Genomic DNA, 17646 nt, shown 5'->3' with positions numbered 1-17646 from the left:
CTGTTTCGCCTTCCAGGTCTTGTAGGGAAAGAAGGATTGTTTTTCAAGAGTATATCAGCTTACCACAACCATGTTTTCTTAGGTAACCGAACATTCGGACACATCTCTGTGCGGTGTAGATATGTAATGAGTCCAAAGTCTACAGTAACACTCTGACCGAACTCCACCTATCAATGACGTAAGAGTGGTGCTATGACGAACAGATTATGAAGAAATGACCACCCATGTTTGCAGTTTCAAAGGAGGATGACTTGTTTAATTTCTATAGCAGACAGAATCGGCTTGATATAACGCCTCGCGTGGCCAACTAACATACCCGAAATTCCTACCATCCCGCGGTAGTCGGGAATACCGATCCATTCATGTTTCGTCAGAGTTATCGTGATGACCAGCAGAAGTACGATGTCTATTTGTTAAGTGGGAAAGTGTGGGCGACACGAGGATCAGCAACTTATTTGAATATGGCGTCATCATCACGTTCGTGGGATGTTCAGAATATATATATATAGCGCATGTATGGATCGACAAATCAGACACAAGCTAATTCAGTATCATAAGATAGATGTTGGATAAAATTATTCGACCATCATTCAGAATGAAGGTGTTTATGCTGTTATCTGCGTTGTCCGTTGTATCAGCTTTAGAAAGCAGTAAGGAATGCGACGGAAGCACCGGTGTCGAGTGGAAAGAAGACCCGACATATTGTTCCGTGTTCTATCTATGTTACAATGGACAGATAACTAAATACTCGTGTCCCAGAAACATGGTGACAGACCCCAACAGCAAAGCGTGTGTGCCGAAAGGATCCAAACTGGACAAATGTAAGTGTAACTGTTCTAGCTGCAAATACATTTATCTTAATATTGGCAGAATGCTACACTTTACCAAAATAACAAGCATCTTTACCTAGATCACGGTCAACCTGTTTACCGCAAATAGTTTGAGTTGGAAAATAGTCTTTTATATCTTTTAAAATAATGTTTTAAAACGTTAGCTTTATATTTCCGTAGGCTCTATCAAAGATAGTGTTCCACAGTGTTATGCTTCCCTGAAGGAGTCTTGTGCCAAATACATACACTGTCCCGTCCCGAGGGATCTTGGAACGTCCGTTATACCGGAAGTACAAGAGTGTCCCTACCCACTTCTGTACGACGAGGACAGTAAGCTGTGTTCCTACCCAGACTCTGTCAAATGTGGAGACAGGACCGAACCCAAGGATCCATGTTAGTATGAATCCCTTATACGCCAAGAAATATATCGAGACGTGAATTTGGTGCACAGGTGTAAGCTTGGGGTATTTCTTGCTTGGGGATTATATGTCATAGGTCGCAACTACGTGCTGATTTTTAAATATATTTCATTATAAGTTCATGTAATACAACAGAAATCGCAAACTGAGGGCCATCATTTAGCTAGTTACAACCACCAGAAGGAAATCGCTAGGAATCCTCTACAAACACATGTTTTACTGTAACTGTCTTTAAAGATGCATACCTTAATGTTTAGTATAACTAATCATCAATATTTGAGATCCTATGTGCATTTCTTAAAATCATCTAGAGTTAAATAATTGATTTTACTGTATATTAAAGACATTCCATGTTCCTTTCCAACTAATCCCTATCCTTACTGTTTAATGCAGGTGATTATACGGCTAACCAGTGCCAAGGTCCTAATTGTGTGCCGTGTAGCGCCCGTCATCCCAGCTGTTCCGGACGACCGGACGGACTGAATGTGTGGCCCGGAAGGGAACAGACTCCTTATTTTGTTGCCTGTCGAGGAGAGCGCGTGATCTACCAGGGTCTGTGTCCACAGGGAAATAAGGAGCGGATTTTCGACCCTGAAGCAGCAGGATGTGTGGATATATAGAACCATTGTAATAAAATGTATATCGATGTATTCCAGTGAGGCTCTACAACACTGACTATCTCCACTATGATATTTATTCTTCTGAGATTACATATGATATTTCTTATCAAAACATTTTGTAATAAAAGTTTTCGATTGATTTATTATTCTTTTTTATTTAAAAGGATGATTTGTTAATAATATGAATCATATTTAGTAATGTCATCAATCAATTTGGACATGACATGTATTAAAATGTTATTAAAATGGAGAGAGAAATAAGAAAACTGTCCAAAAGTGACCCAAAAAATGAAAAAAATTATATAGATAGCAGGAGGAAAAACACTAAAGTGAATAAATATAAAGAGGATATACAAAATAAATCTTATTACTGACAGCAGTGAAGCGGAAGATTTTCAGTTTTCTACATCTAATGGAAATATTGTGATCATGTTCTTAATAGTCCAATATCTGAGATATAGATAAGAAAGGCTATTCAAAATCCCAATAACAATAAACGTGTGGAAACAATGGAATCCTTAATGAATATCAAAAACATTCAATAGTTAAGGTATATGTTATATTATTCAATACTGTATACCACACTGGTATTATATCACATTGACTATGGGGCTAATTAAATCAATATACAAAACCAAGGGAGACATCAACGACCTCGATACCTATCCTTAACTTTAGTATCATGTTTCAGAAATTATTCACATCTATATCAAATAATCGATTGAATCAGCTGACCGATTAAATAAATCTCATACGAGGAAAACAAGCCGGATATAGGAAAGGCTGTGCCACTGCAGACAATATTGAACATTAGCATCAATAATTTATCATATAATCAGAAATTATGTTGTTCATTAATTGACTTTAAAAAGCCTTTGATACTGTGCAGAGAGTCGTACTTTCGGCAAAATGTTCAAAAGTAGTATAAGGTTAAATATCAATATGAACTCTTGTATAAAAATTGTAACGAACTAATTTTTCTCCTGTAATATCGGTTTAAAACAAGGTGCCACTCATTGCCAGTTTTCTTCTCAATCTATTTGAATGATTAAGAGTTCCTTGCTGATATCGAGGTTTAATATAAAATTTCTACAATATATTGATAATTTAGTCAACACTTCAACAGAATGTACCCAATGCTATTTATTTTGTTATATACCGACGATACTGTTGTGCTGCCAGAATTACCGAAGGCCTACAGAAAGCATAAGATGTAGCTAGTGATATATACTATAAAGAATGGAAATTAAAAGTTACTATAAACAAGTTTAAGAAATTAATTTTATCGATAAGAAAAAACTGTCATAAATTTATGCTGTACGGGCAGGACTTTTTGACATTGTAAATTATTATCCATTCCTTTGATTATTGTTCCACTCTAAAGGACACCTTGGTCAGGCTAAAAGAAAATGAATAGAGGTTCAAGGTCAGAAACCTTGATTTGAATTGCAATGTATATAGGAAAATTAATATCCAAATATCTGTTGATTAACAGTTTAAAGTACTTGATACATAAATATCGCCGATATTGTTAAACGCATAAGATATTTTAGGATTCAAAACATATGACTTGTCTAGATACATTACATCTGGGGTTTATAAAACTTAATTATAATCTAATTATATACAATGAATCAAGACATCTTCCATCAGGAAATATAATTAAAAGTAGAATGATTTTATTTTGGCACAAATCAATCACAGAAGATGATAAATTATTAAGTAAATTATATCACATTATATATGTTATGCAAAAACTGGATGTATTTTCTTCAAAATGGTTTGAAATTGTACAAAAAATATTCAATGACTTGGAATGGTTTGGAATGTAAAGTCATTCGAAAAAATACTAGATGAAGTCGACAAAAGCTGGAACTTATAGTGAAACAAAAACTAAAGGATCAGTTTATTAAAAAATTGATTGAGGCTATCGAGAATGCAAACTGCTTTATGCAAGTGTGATTGACTCGCGAGGTTCCCACGATGGCGGAATATCCTGATTATGGAATAGATAGAGGATGATAACAAATGTTTCCGTCACTAGGTCTACATATATCAACTCTCAATCGAAAGTGATTCTTTTTTATGAAAAGGAAACACTAAACAATGTCCGACCAGTTGATGTTGGTACGGAAACAGATAAGGAGTCAAATATCGAAGCAGGAAATGAAAATGAGATGATCTCGACGTAAGCGGGACGTTTTCGAATGATGACCGGTATATACAACATCTGGATAATTTGATAAAAGGTAACAAACAGTCAAAGGTGTTTTCAATTCAATATCTTAATTGAAGAAGTCTAGGTTGACAATATAATGATGTGATAGCGAAGGAATGACATAACTATGTTCAACATTTTACCAATTTTGTATATATATTGCAAAACTATTTATTATACATGTAATGATAAAAAAAAAACACTCTATAATCTGGAGTTCTCTACAAATCGGCCTTACTATGTAGTGGCGATGGTATCCGGTTTAGACAGAGTCCACTATATATTCAAATAAGAAATGTGGTGAGTGTAACATATAATGATAGCTAGGACGATAAGAATCGATGCCTCAGAAATAGAACCAAATATGTATTAAACATAACCGATTTTAAAGCCTTGTTAAGAGAGATGGGGGTTTATATTCAAAATGTTCATATTATCTGAAGAATGATAATCCAACGTAAACATTTGCCTTTTGAAGCAAATTTGTTTTTCATTTACAAACTGAAATGATATTACCCCATAAAAAGCCTAAGCTTGTTATAACGATCAACCAAGTTTGATATAAAAAGTAAGATAAGACTAAATTGTGTCCCCATTCTTCTGTAAGCAATCGAAATGCGACAATAATATGTCAATCATGGACGAAATGTTTATCTTATAGCTCCTTAACTTGGATTTTATCGTGGTTTGAATTTCAGTTATATATTTAATCTTGACTTTTCTATGCTGGTTTTGTTTTTAAAAAGTTATCACTAGTATATTTATAACATTTATCAGAAATGAAAATCACCGTAATAAGAAGACAGCAGTATTAATTCACTTGTATGATGCATAATTCATTTAAATACATTTAGAATAATTAAAAAAGCAAAGGAATTACATAAACAATAAACATAAATTTTCTTACACCTTTCATGTTAGCATCAGTTATATTTTATTGTTAAAAATCTGTTTAAACAGTCTGCAACATCAAATAGTTTTTCATAAATTTTGCAACAGTTAATCAGAGACCACGTTTGTTTTATTCTTGTTTACTATAAAAGGGCAGCAACTTGTCTGAGCTTCTGGAATATTGAACGACATACGTTTGGGAGACTAATATCAAACTCCGTGTAAAAGAAATTATTGGTTTACCTGTTCACCTCTATTCAATTCAATGTACTTTAAACTTTCCACTTGACGATCTAGTAATTAATTGTAAATTTTAAAAGTAATACATTTACGTGTAGTCATGATAGATTTCGAGCTCGGTTTTTCTTTCATACCAGCATGAAACTAAAAAGAATATTCCATCAATACTCGATTGGTAAAGAAAACATCACACAAACATTCGAGAACAAAAGTAAACTAAAGCCAAAATGTATGGTTTTACAGCTTTATTGGTTAAATTTTATTTGTCTTTTTAATGAATCTAAATTTTGCTAAAAGTCGTAGTACAGTTCATACTAAAGTAACACAAATGTTTCTATGCTTTGATTTTCTTTTCGTATGAAACTGAATTGATCAATGGGATTTTCAGGACAATTAACTAAAACATTAACAAGGGCTTGAATAAGAGTTCGTGTATATAATTCCAGCAGGATATAGTTGGTAATAGTAACGGTATGGTCCATTAGTACATCACATAACAATACTGAATTCACATTGTACAATTTCATTGTTCTAATATTAGTACTGGATCAGAACAAACGGATTTTTGCTATATGCGTATTGAAGTAATAGCAACAGTAAAAAATTGTCGAATATTCAACTCGATCCAACTCTTTACATTTACATATATATATTACATAGAGGATATAGAGGACAGCGTCTTCAGTAATACCAAATATATTTAAATAGTGAGAGAAACTTTTTGATATTTTTCACGAGTGCGCAGCCACATGAGTGAAATATATTTGGTATTACTGAAGATAATGTTAGATATTCTGTTTATTACATTTTAGAGCAAAATATACCGGATACGCTTTTTATTTTTCCCATTGTTGTTTGTACGCAATGTTTTGATTGGTTAAAACATAAAAAGTGATATTTTTCACTAGTGGAAATGTCACTTTTATCGATTTTTTTTTTGATTTTATTTCAATGGAAAAAATGTAATACAAGTTTATACTATTTTCTTTTCTGGTGGTGAAAAGAAATATAACAAACAGAAACAGACTTACTAAGTACTTAATATGAAATTATAAAAGATATCAAAAGAAAAAAAAATCAAAATTTTAATAATATAGAAATAGCAACGGTGCATGTATCATATATTGATGGCGCATTTCACGCAAGACAAGGCAAACACAGATTAAGAGGGAGATGCATTAAATCAAACAATAAATTTCATTCAATTCATATTTATTTCATCCTATAAGGACACAAAAGTATACTACGGACCAGGAGGCGAAGGAGGAAATTAAAACTAGCTCGAACGAAATGACACAATGGGAGAGTGCATTAACCCCCCTGTACAAAGCACACAATTGTAAAAAAAAAGCGTCTTATGTTCAAATTTAAGAAATAGATACAGTAATATCTAAAAATGAATCTAAAACTTAAGCAGCTGTTTCGCCTTCCAGGTCTTGTAGAGAAAGAAGCATTTTTTCAAGTATATCAGCTTACAACAACCATGTTTTCTTAGGTACCCGAACATTCAGACACAACTCTGTGCGGTGTAGATATGTTATGCGGCCAACGTCTATCGTAACACTCTGACCGAACTACACCTATCTATGACGTAAGAGTGGTGCTATGACGGACAAAAAATGTAGAAATGACCACCCATGTTTGCAGTTTCAAAGGAGGATGACTTGTTTAATTTCTATAGCAGACAGAATCGGCTTGATATAACGCCTCGCGTGGCCAACTAACATACCCAAAATTCCTACAATCCCGCGGTAGTCGGGAATACCGATCCATTCATGTTTCGTCAGAGTTATCGTCATGACCAGCAGAAGTACGATGTATATTTGTTAAGTGGGAAAGTGTGGGCGACACGAGGAGCAGCAACTTATTTGAAAATGGCGTCATCATCACGTTCGTGGGATGTTCAGAATATATATATATAGCGCATGTATGGATCGACAAATCAGACACAAGCTAATTCGGTATCATAAGATAGATGTTGGATAAGAAATATTCGACCATCATTCAGAATGAACGTGTTTATGCTGTTATCTGCTTTGTCCGTTGTATCAGCTTTAGAAAGCAGTAAGGAATGCGACGGAAGCACCGGTGTCGAGTGGAAAGAAGACCCGACAGATTGTTCCGTTTTCTATCTGTGTTACAATGGACAGAGAACTAAATACTCGTGTCCCAGAAACATGGTGACAGACCCCAACAGCAAAGCATGTGTGCCGAAAGGATCCAAACTGGACAAATGTAAGTGTAACTGATTTGGCTGTAGATACAGTTATCTTAATATTGGCAGAATGCTTACATTTTACCACGATAAACTATTGCCTAGATCACGGTCAACCTGTCTACCGTAAATAATTTGAATTGGAAAATAGTCTTTCATACCTTTTAAAATAATGTTTTAAAACGTTAGCTTTTTATTTCCATAGGCTCTATCAAAGACACTGTTCCACAGTGCTATGCTTCCCTGAAGGATTCTTGTGCTAAATACATACACTGTCCCCGTCCCGAGGGAGCTAGGAACGCCCGTTATACCGGAAGTACAAGAGTGTCCCTACCCACTTCTGTACGACGAGGACAGTAAGATTTGTGCCTACCATGACTCTGTTAAATGTGGAGACAGGATCGAACCCAAGGATCCATGTAAGTATAGAAAACTATATATGTATAGCTTGGTGATTACGTGTCGAGTTCGAGGCCCGGTCAGGGCACAAGTCATGAAAGAGTCTACTTTTCTAATTTTTGTTACATTTTATATCTATATATATCATACAGGTTTAACTTAAATATACGCTGTGCGGAAGTGAAACAGAATTTCATGTTGAATTCATCTTTTGAAATATATTTTGATATAAATTCATGTAATAGAACAGAAATATTTCCCCGCATCGGAAACTGTTCATACTGAAAAATGAAGTTAATGTAAAATGGATATTGAAATCTGATTTGACACATATTCGTCTACATTTACATCCATAATTCTGTAATTGTATTTAACGATATATACCATATTGTCATATGAACTAATTATCAACATTAGAGATCATTTTTGCGTATATCTAGAGTAACAGCATTGATTGCAACTAGTATTATCAAAATGTGTTCCGTAATGATGCTTTTTTAACACTTTATCAACATCACAGACAATTTTACTGTAGATTAAAGACATTCCAGGTTCCTTTCCAACTAATCCCTATCCTTACTGTTCAATACAGGTGATTATACGGCTAACCAGTGCCAAGGTCCTAATTGTGTGCCGTGTAGCGCCCGTCATCCCAGCTGTTCCGGACGACCGGACGGACTGAATGTGTGGCCAGGAAGGGAACAGACCCCTTATTTTGTTGTCTGTCGAGGAGAGCGCGTGATCTACCAGGGTCTGTGTCCACAGGGAAATAAGGAGCGGATCTTTGATCGTGAAGCAGCAGGATGCGTGGATGTATAGACCCATTGTCATAAACTGTATATCGATGTTTTCCAGTGAGGCTCTACAACACTGACTATCTCCACCATGATATTTATTCTTCTGAGATTACATATGATATTTCACATAAAACATCTTTGTAATAAAATGTTTTTATTTATTCATATTTTTATTTGTTTTACTTGAGGGGATGATGTGTAATGTAATATCATGTCTAGTTATATTATAAATCAATAACAGACATGACATTAAGAAAGTGTTAATATATATTGCACATTATAAATGACGTGTTAAAGACAATAATGTGTATGAGGATTGAACACAGCGACACTCACAAATGAATTAAACCAGCTTACCTTAATTACATAGAGAATACAGTATACAACAGTATACAACGTGTAATGAATAAGATATCGAAATAGATGTGATATCCATTTGGGATTTATTGGTATCTAGAAATAAGATTAGGAAGTACAGAGAAGATCTATAATTTTTGGTAAGTTTCATATCAGGGACATCAGGGACAAAATAGAAATGGGATATACCGGCATAACAATAAACCTGGCAAATCAGAGCTAAACACGATCGAAAAAAGACACACAGTACAACTTAACGTTTATGCATATGTTAAGTATATCATAAACATCTGTATTGGCATGCGTAAGGACTTGTAAATGACTTTTTATTCATTTGACATTAGACACACACACATATGTATAAAGATGTTACAAATTAATTGAATACCTGACATCTCAAGGAAGGGTTAGTTCGACAAGATCGTGATAAACTATGCACGTGTGAAGTAGTTTATAGATTTAGAAGCTTGTACGGAACTGTGAGGACAAATATTGGCAATGGACAGACAATACAGTTGTTTACAGACATTGATTTAGGGGTATAGCAGAAGAGAATACATAATAAATGTACCAAATATAACGATTGTTTTTATTGTGGGATGAGTGTTAGAGAACTGGCTTTTAATGGGATTTTTTAGTTTATTGTTATGAAATAAAACAAAATGCCGGTCAATTTCCCTTTTAAAATGGTCTGCAAATAAATTCCGAATCATATGGGAGATTTTATATAAGGTTTTTAGCATTTGTTGATGATACAACTAACCATTTAGAAATGTTATAGCCAGCTCATATCAAAGTTCTTATTTGTTGTTTTTTTAAATTATAGTTTGACAAAAATAGCAGGTTGATAGAGGATAATTAATCTCTTTTTACATAAGCTGATTAGAAGTTTAAGTATATTCACCCTATTCACAAAAAAACACTACTAAACTCGTAGTTGAATCAGCTGTAGATTAATAGTTATTTTTCAATATCCAGCATATTTCATATCAACTACATCCAAAAGTACCTTAAATTTTATCATCTGTTGCAAACCATCTTTCCAATATTGCTTGGAAAACGTCCAATCTTGCTAGATGAAAATCACAGAATTATGTTCCTCAAAATCGATAAAACAAATAAACGAAAGAATTAATTACACGGAAAGCTTAAATATAATACAATATGTAAGTTGCCAGAAATACTAAAAATCCAAATGGAAATTGAGAAATTTCTTAAAATAACTAAGTGAAATATTAACAAACATGGATTCTGACGAACATCGGTGTTAAAAAAATGTATACCCGTCCGGTAAAACTAAAACAAACGTGTACAAAAGGCGAGAGTTTAATACCGGTATCGCAAAAACATAATACTAAAATCATAAAAAGATAACCCGAATAAAAAAAGGCTAAAGAGAAAAGGCAAATGATACCGTAATACGATGACAAAATGATTTCAGCCTTCCAAGACAAAATGGAGGGAGAAAAAATAAAACTGTCACAAATTAACCTAAAAAAAGTTATAATTGAATCAAATAGATTGCATGAGGAAAACCATTTAAGTGAATAAATCTATAGAGGAAACATACAACAAATACTGACAGCAGTGGCGCGGAAGATTTTCAGTTGTCTATAACTGACTAACATGGAAATGTGTATGATCATGTTCTTGATAGTCCAATATCTGAGATAGAGATAGGAAAGACTGTTCAATATCTCAGTAACGATAAAACGTGTAGAAACGATGAAATCTTGAAGGAATATATAAAATATTCAATCGAGAATTTTTATTAATATATGTTAAATCATTCAAACCTGCATCAGACTATAGTATCATACCACAGTCATGGACTAAAGTCTAATTAAACCAATATACAAAACCAAGTGAGACAACAATGACCTCGTTAATTATCGTTAACTTATGTGTTGAGTTTTCGAAAATTATTTACAAAAGATTAAATCTGTTGACCGAATAAATAAATCTCATACTTGGAAATCAAGCCGGATTTAGGAAAGGCTATGCTTCGACAGACAATATGAAACATAAGTGTCAGTGTATTTGTCATATAATACGAAATAATGCTGTTCATTCATTGACTTTAAACACGTATTTGATACTTTGTAGAGTTGCACTTAGAAAAAATACGGTGAAATGGTAATATAAGGGAAAATATCAATACGAAGTATTGTGTAAAAATTTGAAATGAACAAACCAAACCTCTCCCGTGTAATATCGGTTTAAACAAGTGGAGCTTTGATTGTCATTGTTATTTTCATTCTATTTGAATGATTTAGAGTTCCTTACTCATGACGTGGTTAAAGATGAAATATCTACAAGATATTAAAACTATTTATTTTGTTATATGCCGACGACACTGTTGTGCTGGCAGAAATATATGACCTACTTAGAGACAATACGTCAGAGGTTTATAAAACTAAGGAAAAGTTGCTCCTAATTATATACGGTGAAGCAACACGCTTTCCATCAGGAAATATGATTACAAGTAAAATGATTTTATTTTGGCACAAATTACAGAAGATGATCAATCATTAAGTAAATTATATAGCATTACATATGTAATGCACAAAATTGATATATTTCATTCAAAATGGTTACAAATTGCAAACACATCATTCAATGACTTTTTTTCGGCATAGTTAGTCATTCCAAAAACATTCTAGTTGAGACTGACAAATGCTGAAGCATAAAGTAAAGCAAAAGCTAAATGATCAGTTTATTCAAAAGCGCATTGCGGATGTCGAGAATCACGAACGACCTTGTGCGAGTGAGATTTCCTCCCGGGGTTCTCACGATGGCGGGATGCCCTGGTGATGCAATAGGTAGACGATGGTAACAAACGTTTCCGATCTCGAAATCGATAGTAATTCTTGTGAATAGTAAGATACGCCAAACAATATGTGACCAGTTAATTCAGGTACGGAAACAGATAAGGAGACAGGCAGAAGCGGGAAATGAAAATGAGATGAACTGGACTACATTGGCGTAATCGCGACGTTTCTGAACTTATCGATTAAATCTAGAAAAATGATGGTCGTGATATAACACACCAGGATGATTCGACAAAGGATAATAGACAAAGATGTTTCCAGTCAAATATCGTAAATTGAAGAAGTCTAGGTTGACAATATAATGATGCGATAACGAAGGGTCCGATAACGAAAGATCCGATAACGAAGGGTGCGATAACGAAGGGTCCAATAACGAACGGTCAGATAACGAAGGGTCCAATAACGAAGGGTGCGATAATGAAGGATCCGATAACGAAGGGTCCAATAACGAAGGGTGCGATAATGAAGGGTCAGATAACGAAGGGTGTGATAACGAAGGGTGCGATAATGAAGGGTCCGATAACGAAGGGTGCGATAATGAAGGGTCCGATAAAGAAGGGTGCGATAATGAAGGGTCAGATAACGAAGGGTCCAATAACGAAGGGTGCGATAATGAAGGATCCGATAACGAAGGGTCCGATAACGAAGAGTCCGATAACGAAGGGTGCGATAATGAAGGGTCCGATCACGAAGGGTCCGATAATGAAGGGTCCTATAACAAAGGGTGCGATAATGAAGGGTCCTATAACAAAGGGTGTGATAATGAAGGGTCCGATAAAGAAGGGTGCGATAATGAAGGGTCCGATAACGAAAGGCCCGATAACATATTTTGCAATAAACACTCTTTATACAGATAAAGTTCCAAGATTTGTGTGTATACATTATTACATATATAACACACAGTATATTATAATTGTATTGTACATGTAATGATACAAAAACAATCTCTCTACAAACGGGCCTAATTATGTAGTGACGATGGAGTCCACCGTAAATTTGGATAAGAAATACGGTATGTGTAACAGATAATGTTTCTCCTCTCCTGCACAGACACTGCAAAACAATTAACATAGATGTAACGATAAAAATCACGGTCTAAAAATAATAGAATTATAAATGTATTAGACATCACCAATTAGTGCATACAGCTTAAATGCAGTGTAAAGAGAGTGAGTGTTTATATTCAAAATGGTCATATTTTCTGAGTGATAATCGAACGTAAACATTTGCCCATTTCAGCAAATTCATTTTTCATAGACAAACTGAAATGATATCTCCCCATAATAAGCCTAAGCTTGTTACTACCTTCATAGGTTTGCTGGATATTCCGATCAGCCTAGTTTGATATAAAAAGTAAGATAAGACTACAGTGGCACAGTTTGTTTCCAGTCTTCTCTACACTAAAATATGCCTTTAACATTAAACAATAACGCAAATATCCATTTGCCGTCTAGCCCGCCGTTTAAATAGCGGTCGGCGTTTAATGTCAGACATGAAAAAACAGTGATTATACAAGTGACATAAGGACAAAGAAGGCCACTATTATAATACGATTACATTTTTTCAGGAGTAAAAAATCCCCTTCACCGAGATCAACCTGCTCGCTCAGGAAAAACCAGATAAATTTCCGGAAACCTGCGTCCAATGGCAAGGGAGAGTTCAGACTAACTACTTCCCACTGCATGTTATCCTCAGGGGTAACACCTATGGAACCTACTGACCGTTATGAACCTACAATACAGTCAAAACAAAAAAACAAAAATGGTATGACCGCTCAGTGCGGGACGACGGCTACAAATGACCCCAACTAGCATTTACTGCGAAACGCAATAGCACACAGCACGTGCTACACTAGCTAGTACGTGTCGAACAGGACAAACTATTCCCGCTTTACTACAAATTTTATTCTTTTGTTGAAATTCGATTTAGATATGTCAATCGTTGACGAACAGTTGATTTTACACTTCCTGTATTTTATTTCATCGTGGTTTTGATTACACCTTTATAATCGATCGTGACTATTCTACGCTGGTTTTGTTGACACTGTCTGCTCCAAAAAAGTTATCACTAATATATATATAATGCTGTATCGAAATGAAAATCTCCGAAATAAGAAAATAGCAGTGTTGATTCACATTGATGTAGAGTATGCTACTTAATGCACTAAAATATATTCGATATGATAAAAGACAACTTAAACAATTAACAAAGAACTTCTCTTACACCATTCATGTTAGCATTGATTGTATTGTATTGTAAAACCTGGTAAATCAGAGACCACGTTTCCCTTCAAAACCAAATCTAGTGGATACTGTAAAAGTTAAAGGGGAGCAACTTCTCTGAGCTTCTGAAATATCAATGACGTATCTTTCGAGTCTTTAATATCACACCCCATGTAAAAGATTGACTGATTCACCTATTTTCAATTCACATGTATTTTAAAGCTATCTAGACTACTGCAAAATCATTCGAGAACGATGTTTAGGTCTACTGCATTATTGATTTCTTTGTCTTTTTAATGAATCTAAACTTTTTGATAAAAGTCGTAGTACAGTTCATACCAAAAGTTAAAAAAATGTTTCTGTACCTTAATGATATTTTCATATGAAACAGAATTGTTCAAATGAATTTTCAGGACAATTAACTAGTACCTAAACAAGAACTTAAATAAGAGTTCGTGTACATAATTGATGTAGGATCTAGAAAGTAATAGCAACGATATGGTCCATCAGTACATCACATAACAAAATACTTAATTCACATTGTACAATTTCATCGTTCAAATATAGATACCGGGTCAGAAGAAACGGATGTTCGGTGGATGTGTAGTAATAGCGAAAGTCATAAATCGTCGCATTTTCCAGGCAATCCATCGCTTTACATATACATTTATATAATACTCTTTTTCATTTCCAGTGATAAAGAGAAATTCTAACCAATAAAAAACAGACTTAATAAGTACATAATGTATAATAATAAAAGAGATAAAAATGAATGTTTTCTTCTGTTATAATAAAAAAACACTTAAACTATTAAGTAATCTACACTATATAGCCACGACGCATGTATCATACCGATGGCCTATTTCACAAAAGACAACACAAATATATATTAAGAGGTAGATGCATTAGATCCAACATTAAATTTAATTCAATGATACATATATGTTGTCCTATAGGGACACATTGGTATACTAAGGACCTTAAGTGTTTATGTTTAGGGGGCGACGGAGGAAATTAAAACTAGCTAGAAAGAAATGTCACAGTGAGAAGGTACAATAACCTCTGTGCAAAGCACACAAATGTAAATAGTGTTTAATGATCAAATTTATGTTATAGATATTGTAATACCTAATAATGAATCTAAAACTAAGCAGCTGTGTCGCTTTCCAGGTCCAGAAATTACAAGAAGCATTTCAGAGCATATCAGATTTCAACAAGCATGTCTTCTTAGGTACACAAACATTCGGACATATCTCTGTGAGGTGTAGATAGGTATTGAGTCCAAAGTCGACCGTAACAGTCTAGCATAAGTTCACCTATCAATAAGGTAAGAATGGTGCTGTGACAGACAAAATATGTAGAAATGACCACCCACGTTTGTGGTTTAAAGGGGGGAGGGGGAATTTGTTTAATTTCTATAGCAGACAAAATCGTCTTGATATAACGCCTTGCGTGGCCAACTAACATACCCAAAATTCCTACAATCCCGCGGTAGTCAGGAATACCAATCCATTCATGTTTCGTCAGAATTATCGTGATGACCACAAATACCAACTCGGACTAGGAGGGTCGTATGTCTCTTGTAAAAGTATTCGGTAAGTGGACAAATGTGGGCGATATGAAACCACGCAAATTGTTTCAAAATGGTGTCATCGGCATGTTCGTGGGATGTTTATATTATATATATAGGGAAAGGATAGACAGACAAATCAGACACACATAATTCTGTTTATTAAGATATCTGCTCGATCAGAAAAATTCTACCATCATTCAGAATGAACGTCTTTGTGCTGTTATCAGTTTTGTCAGTTGTGTCAGCTTACGAAAGCAGTAAGGAATGCGACGGAAGCACCGGTGTCGAGTGGAAAGAAGACCCGACAGATTGTTCCGTGTTCTATCTTTGTTACAATGGACAGAGAACTAAATACCCGTGTCCCAGAAACATGGTGACAGACCCCAACAGCAAAGCATGTGTGCCGAAAGGATCCAAACTGGACAAATGTAAGTGTAACTGTTTTGGGTGCAAATATATTTATCTTAACATTGGCAGAATGCTAGATTTTACTAAAATAATAAACATTTTTACCTAGATCACGGCTAACCTGTTTACCGTAAATAGTTTGAGTTGGAAAATAGTCTTTTATACCTTTTAAAATAATGTTTTAAAACGTTAGCTTTATATTTCTGTAGGCTCTATCAAAGACAGTGTTCCACAGTGTTATGCTTCCCTGAAGGAGTCTTGTGCTAAATACATACACTGTCCCGTCCCGAGGGAGCTTGGAACGCCCGTTATACCGGAAGTACAAGAGTGTCCCTACCCACTCCTGTACGACGAGGACAGTAAGCGGTGTGCCAACCCAGACTCTGTTAAATGTGGAGACAGGATCGAACCAAAGGATCCATGTAAGAAAATATTCATATTTTTAAATTCATATAATGCAAGAGAGTTGTTTCCCTAAATCACAAACTTATGGCAACCATTAAGGTTGTTGTACAAACCGATAGAAATAATATTGATATTACTATACCCGTCTTTAAAGATATATTTCAACACATGTGATCCTATCGGTATGTATTGCTAGATAAAATCTGGAGTTATGATTGTAACGGATATCTTAATTTTGATAAGGTTCATCAAAGTATATAAAGATTAAGGAATATTGACAATACCAGATATTTCAGGTTTCGTTCCAACTAATCCCTATGTTTACTATTTAATGTAGGTGATTATACGGCTAACCAGTGCCAGGGTCCTAATTGTGTGCCGTGTAGCGCCCGTCATCCCAGCTGTTCCGGACGACCGGACGGACTGAATGTGTGGCCTGGAAGGGAACAGACTCCCTTATTTTGTTGTCTGTCGAGGCGAGCGCGTGATCTACCAGGGTTTATGTCCGCAGGAAAAAAGGGGGCGGATATTCGACCCGGAAGCGGCCGGATGTGTAGATATATAAAACAATTGTGATATATTATATAGCAATGTATTCCAGTGATGTTTAACAACACTGATTATATCCTCCATGATATTTATCTATCTGAGATTACATGTGATATTTTACAATGTTTTTGTAATAAAAGAATAAAAACTATTCATTCTATATCTTTTTGTCAGAACCAGTTTAAACGTCTGACTATCCGCAAACACAAACTGTAAATAGAAAAAAAGGGGGCAATGGATTGTACAAAAAATAACCATCTAAATTTGGTCTATTTCCAATCACAATCTCTTCTGAAAGGTAGAAGTGAGATGGGGTATATGCTCAGTATTTCTTGACGTGGCCTACGAAAGTTTACTCTGATTACTTAGATAATACGAACAGCTTCCTTCTCAATCACCTGATTGACGTAAAAGAAAATTGCGGCCAATAGTCTTGAACTACGAGAAAAACTCCCTACTCAAGCACGAATTTGAGGTAGAAGGGAAATGGCAGTCAATAATTTTGTTACTTTGTCTGCGAAAGCAACCACCTATTCCAAACACTTACTGGAAGCAGACAAAATCTTTACTCTGGTTACTTGGCCTACGAGGGTAGCGCCTTCTCAATTTAACGCAGGGGCGGTCGAAGGGGAATGTCAATCTATACTGTTGTTTTTGGCCGACGAAAGCATC

The 17646-nt window shown here is 34.9% G+C and overlaps 2 protein-coding genes and 1 long non-coding RNA gene across 3 annotated transcripts; all 3 read left to right on the top strand.

Moving 5' to 3' along the window:
* Positions 1-401: 401 nt before the first annotated feature.
* Positions 402-2006, top strand: LOC117330323. The gene is made up of 3 exons (XM_033888527.1): positions 402-821; positions 1011-1223; positions 1643-2006. The coding sequence occupies exons 1-3, from the start codon at positions 563-565 to the stop codon at positions 1867-1869; spliced, it is 699 nt and encodes a 232-aa protein (XP_033744418.1). The 5' UTR covers positions 402-562; the 3' UTR covers positions 1870-2006.
* A 5104-nt stretch (positions 2007-7110) lies between these two features.
* LOC117330324 lies at positions 7111-8743 on the top strand. The gene is made up of 3 exons (XR_004533323.1): positions 7111-7453; positions 7639-7852; positions 8425-8743. It is a non-coding gene; the product is annotated as an uncharacterized LOC117330324 (long non-coding RNA).
* A 6632-nt stretch (positions 8744-15375) lies between these two features.
* LOC117330321 lies at positions 15376-17092 on the top strand. The gene is given in 4 exon segments (XM_033888526.1): positions 15376-16040; positions 16230-16442; positions 16763-16878; positions 16880-17092. Coding segments are annotated over 4 exon segments (666 nt in total). The 5' UTR covers positions 15376-15814; the 3' UTR covers positions 16991-17092.
* The last annotated feature ends 554 nt before the right edge of the window (positions 17093-17646 follow it).

This window comes from Pecten maximus, chromosome 7, assembly GCF_902652985.1.
Source record: "Pecten maximus chromosome 7, xPecMax1.1, whole genome shotgun sequence".
NCBI lineage: Eukaryota > Metazoa > Mollusca > Bivalvia > Pectinida > Pectinidae > Pecten > Pecten maximus.
The sequence above is the reverse complement of the archived record's forward strand: the minus strand, read 5'-3'. Positions and strand labels throughout refer to the sequence as shown.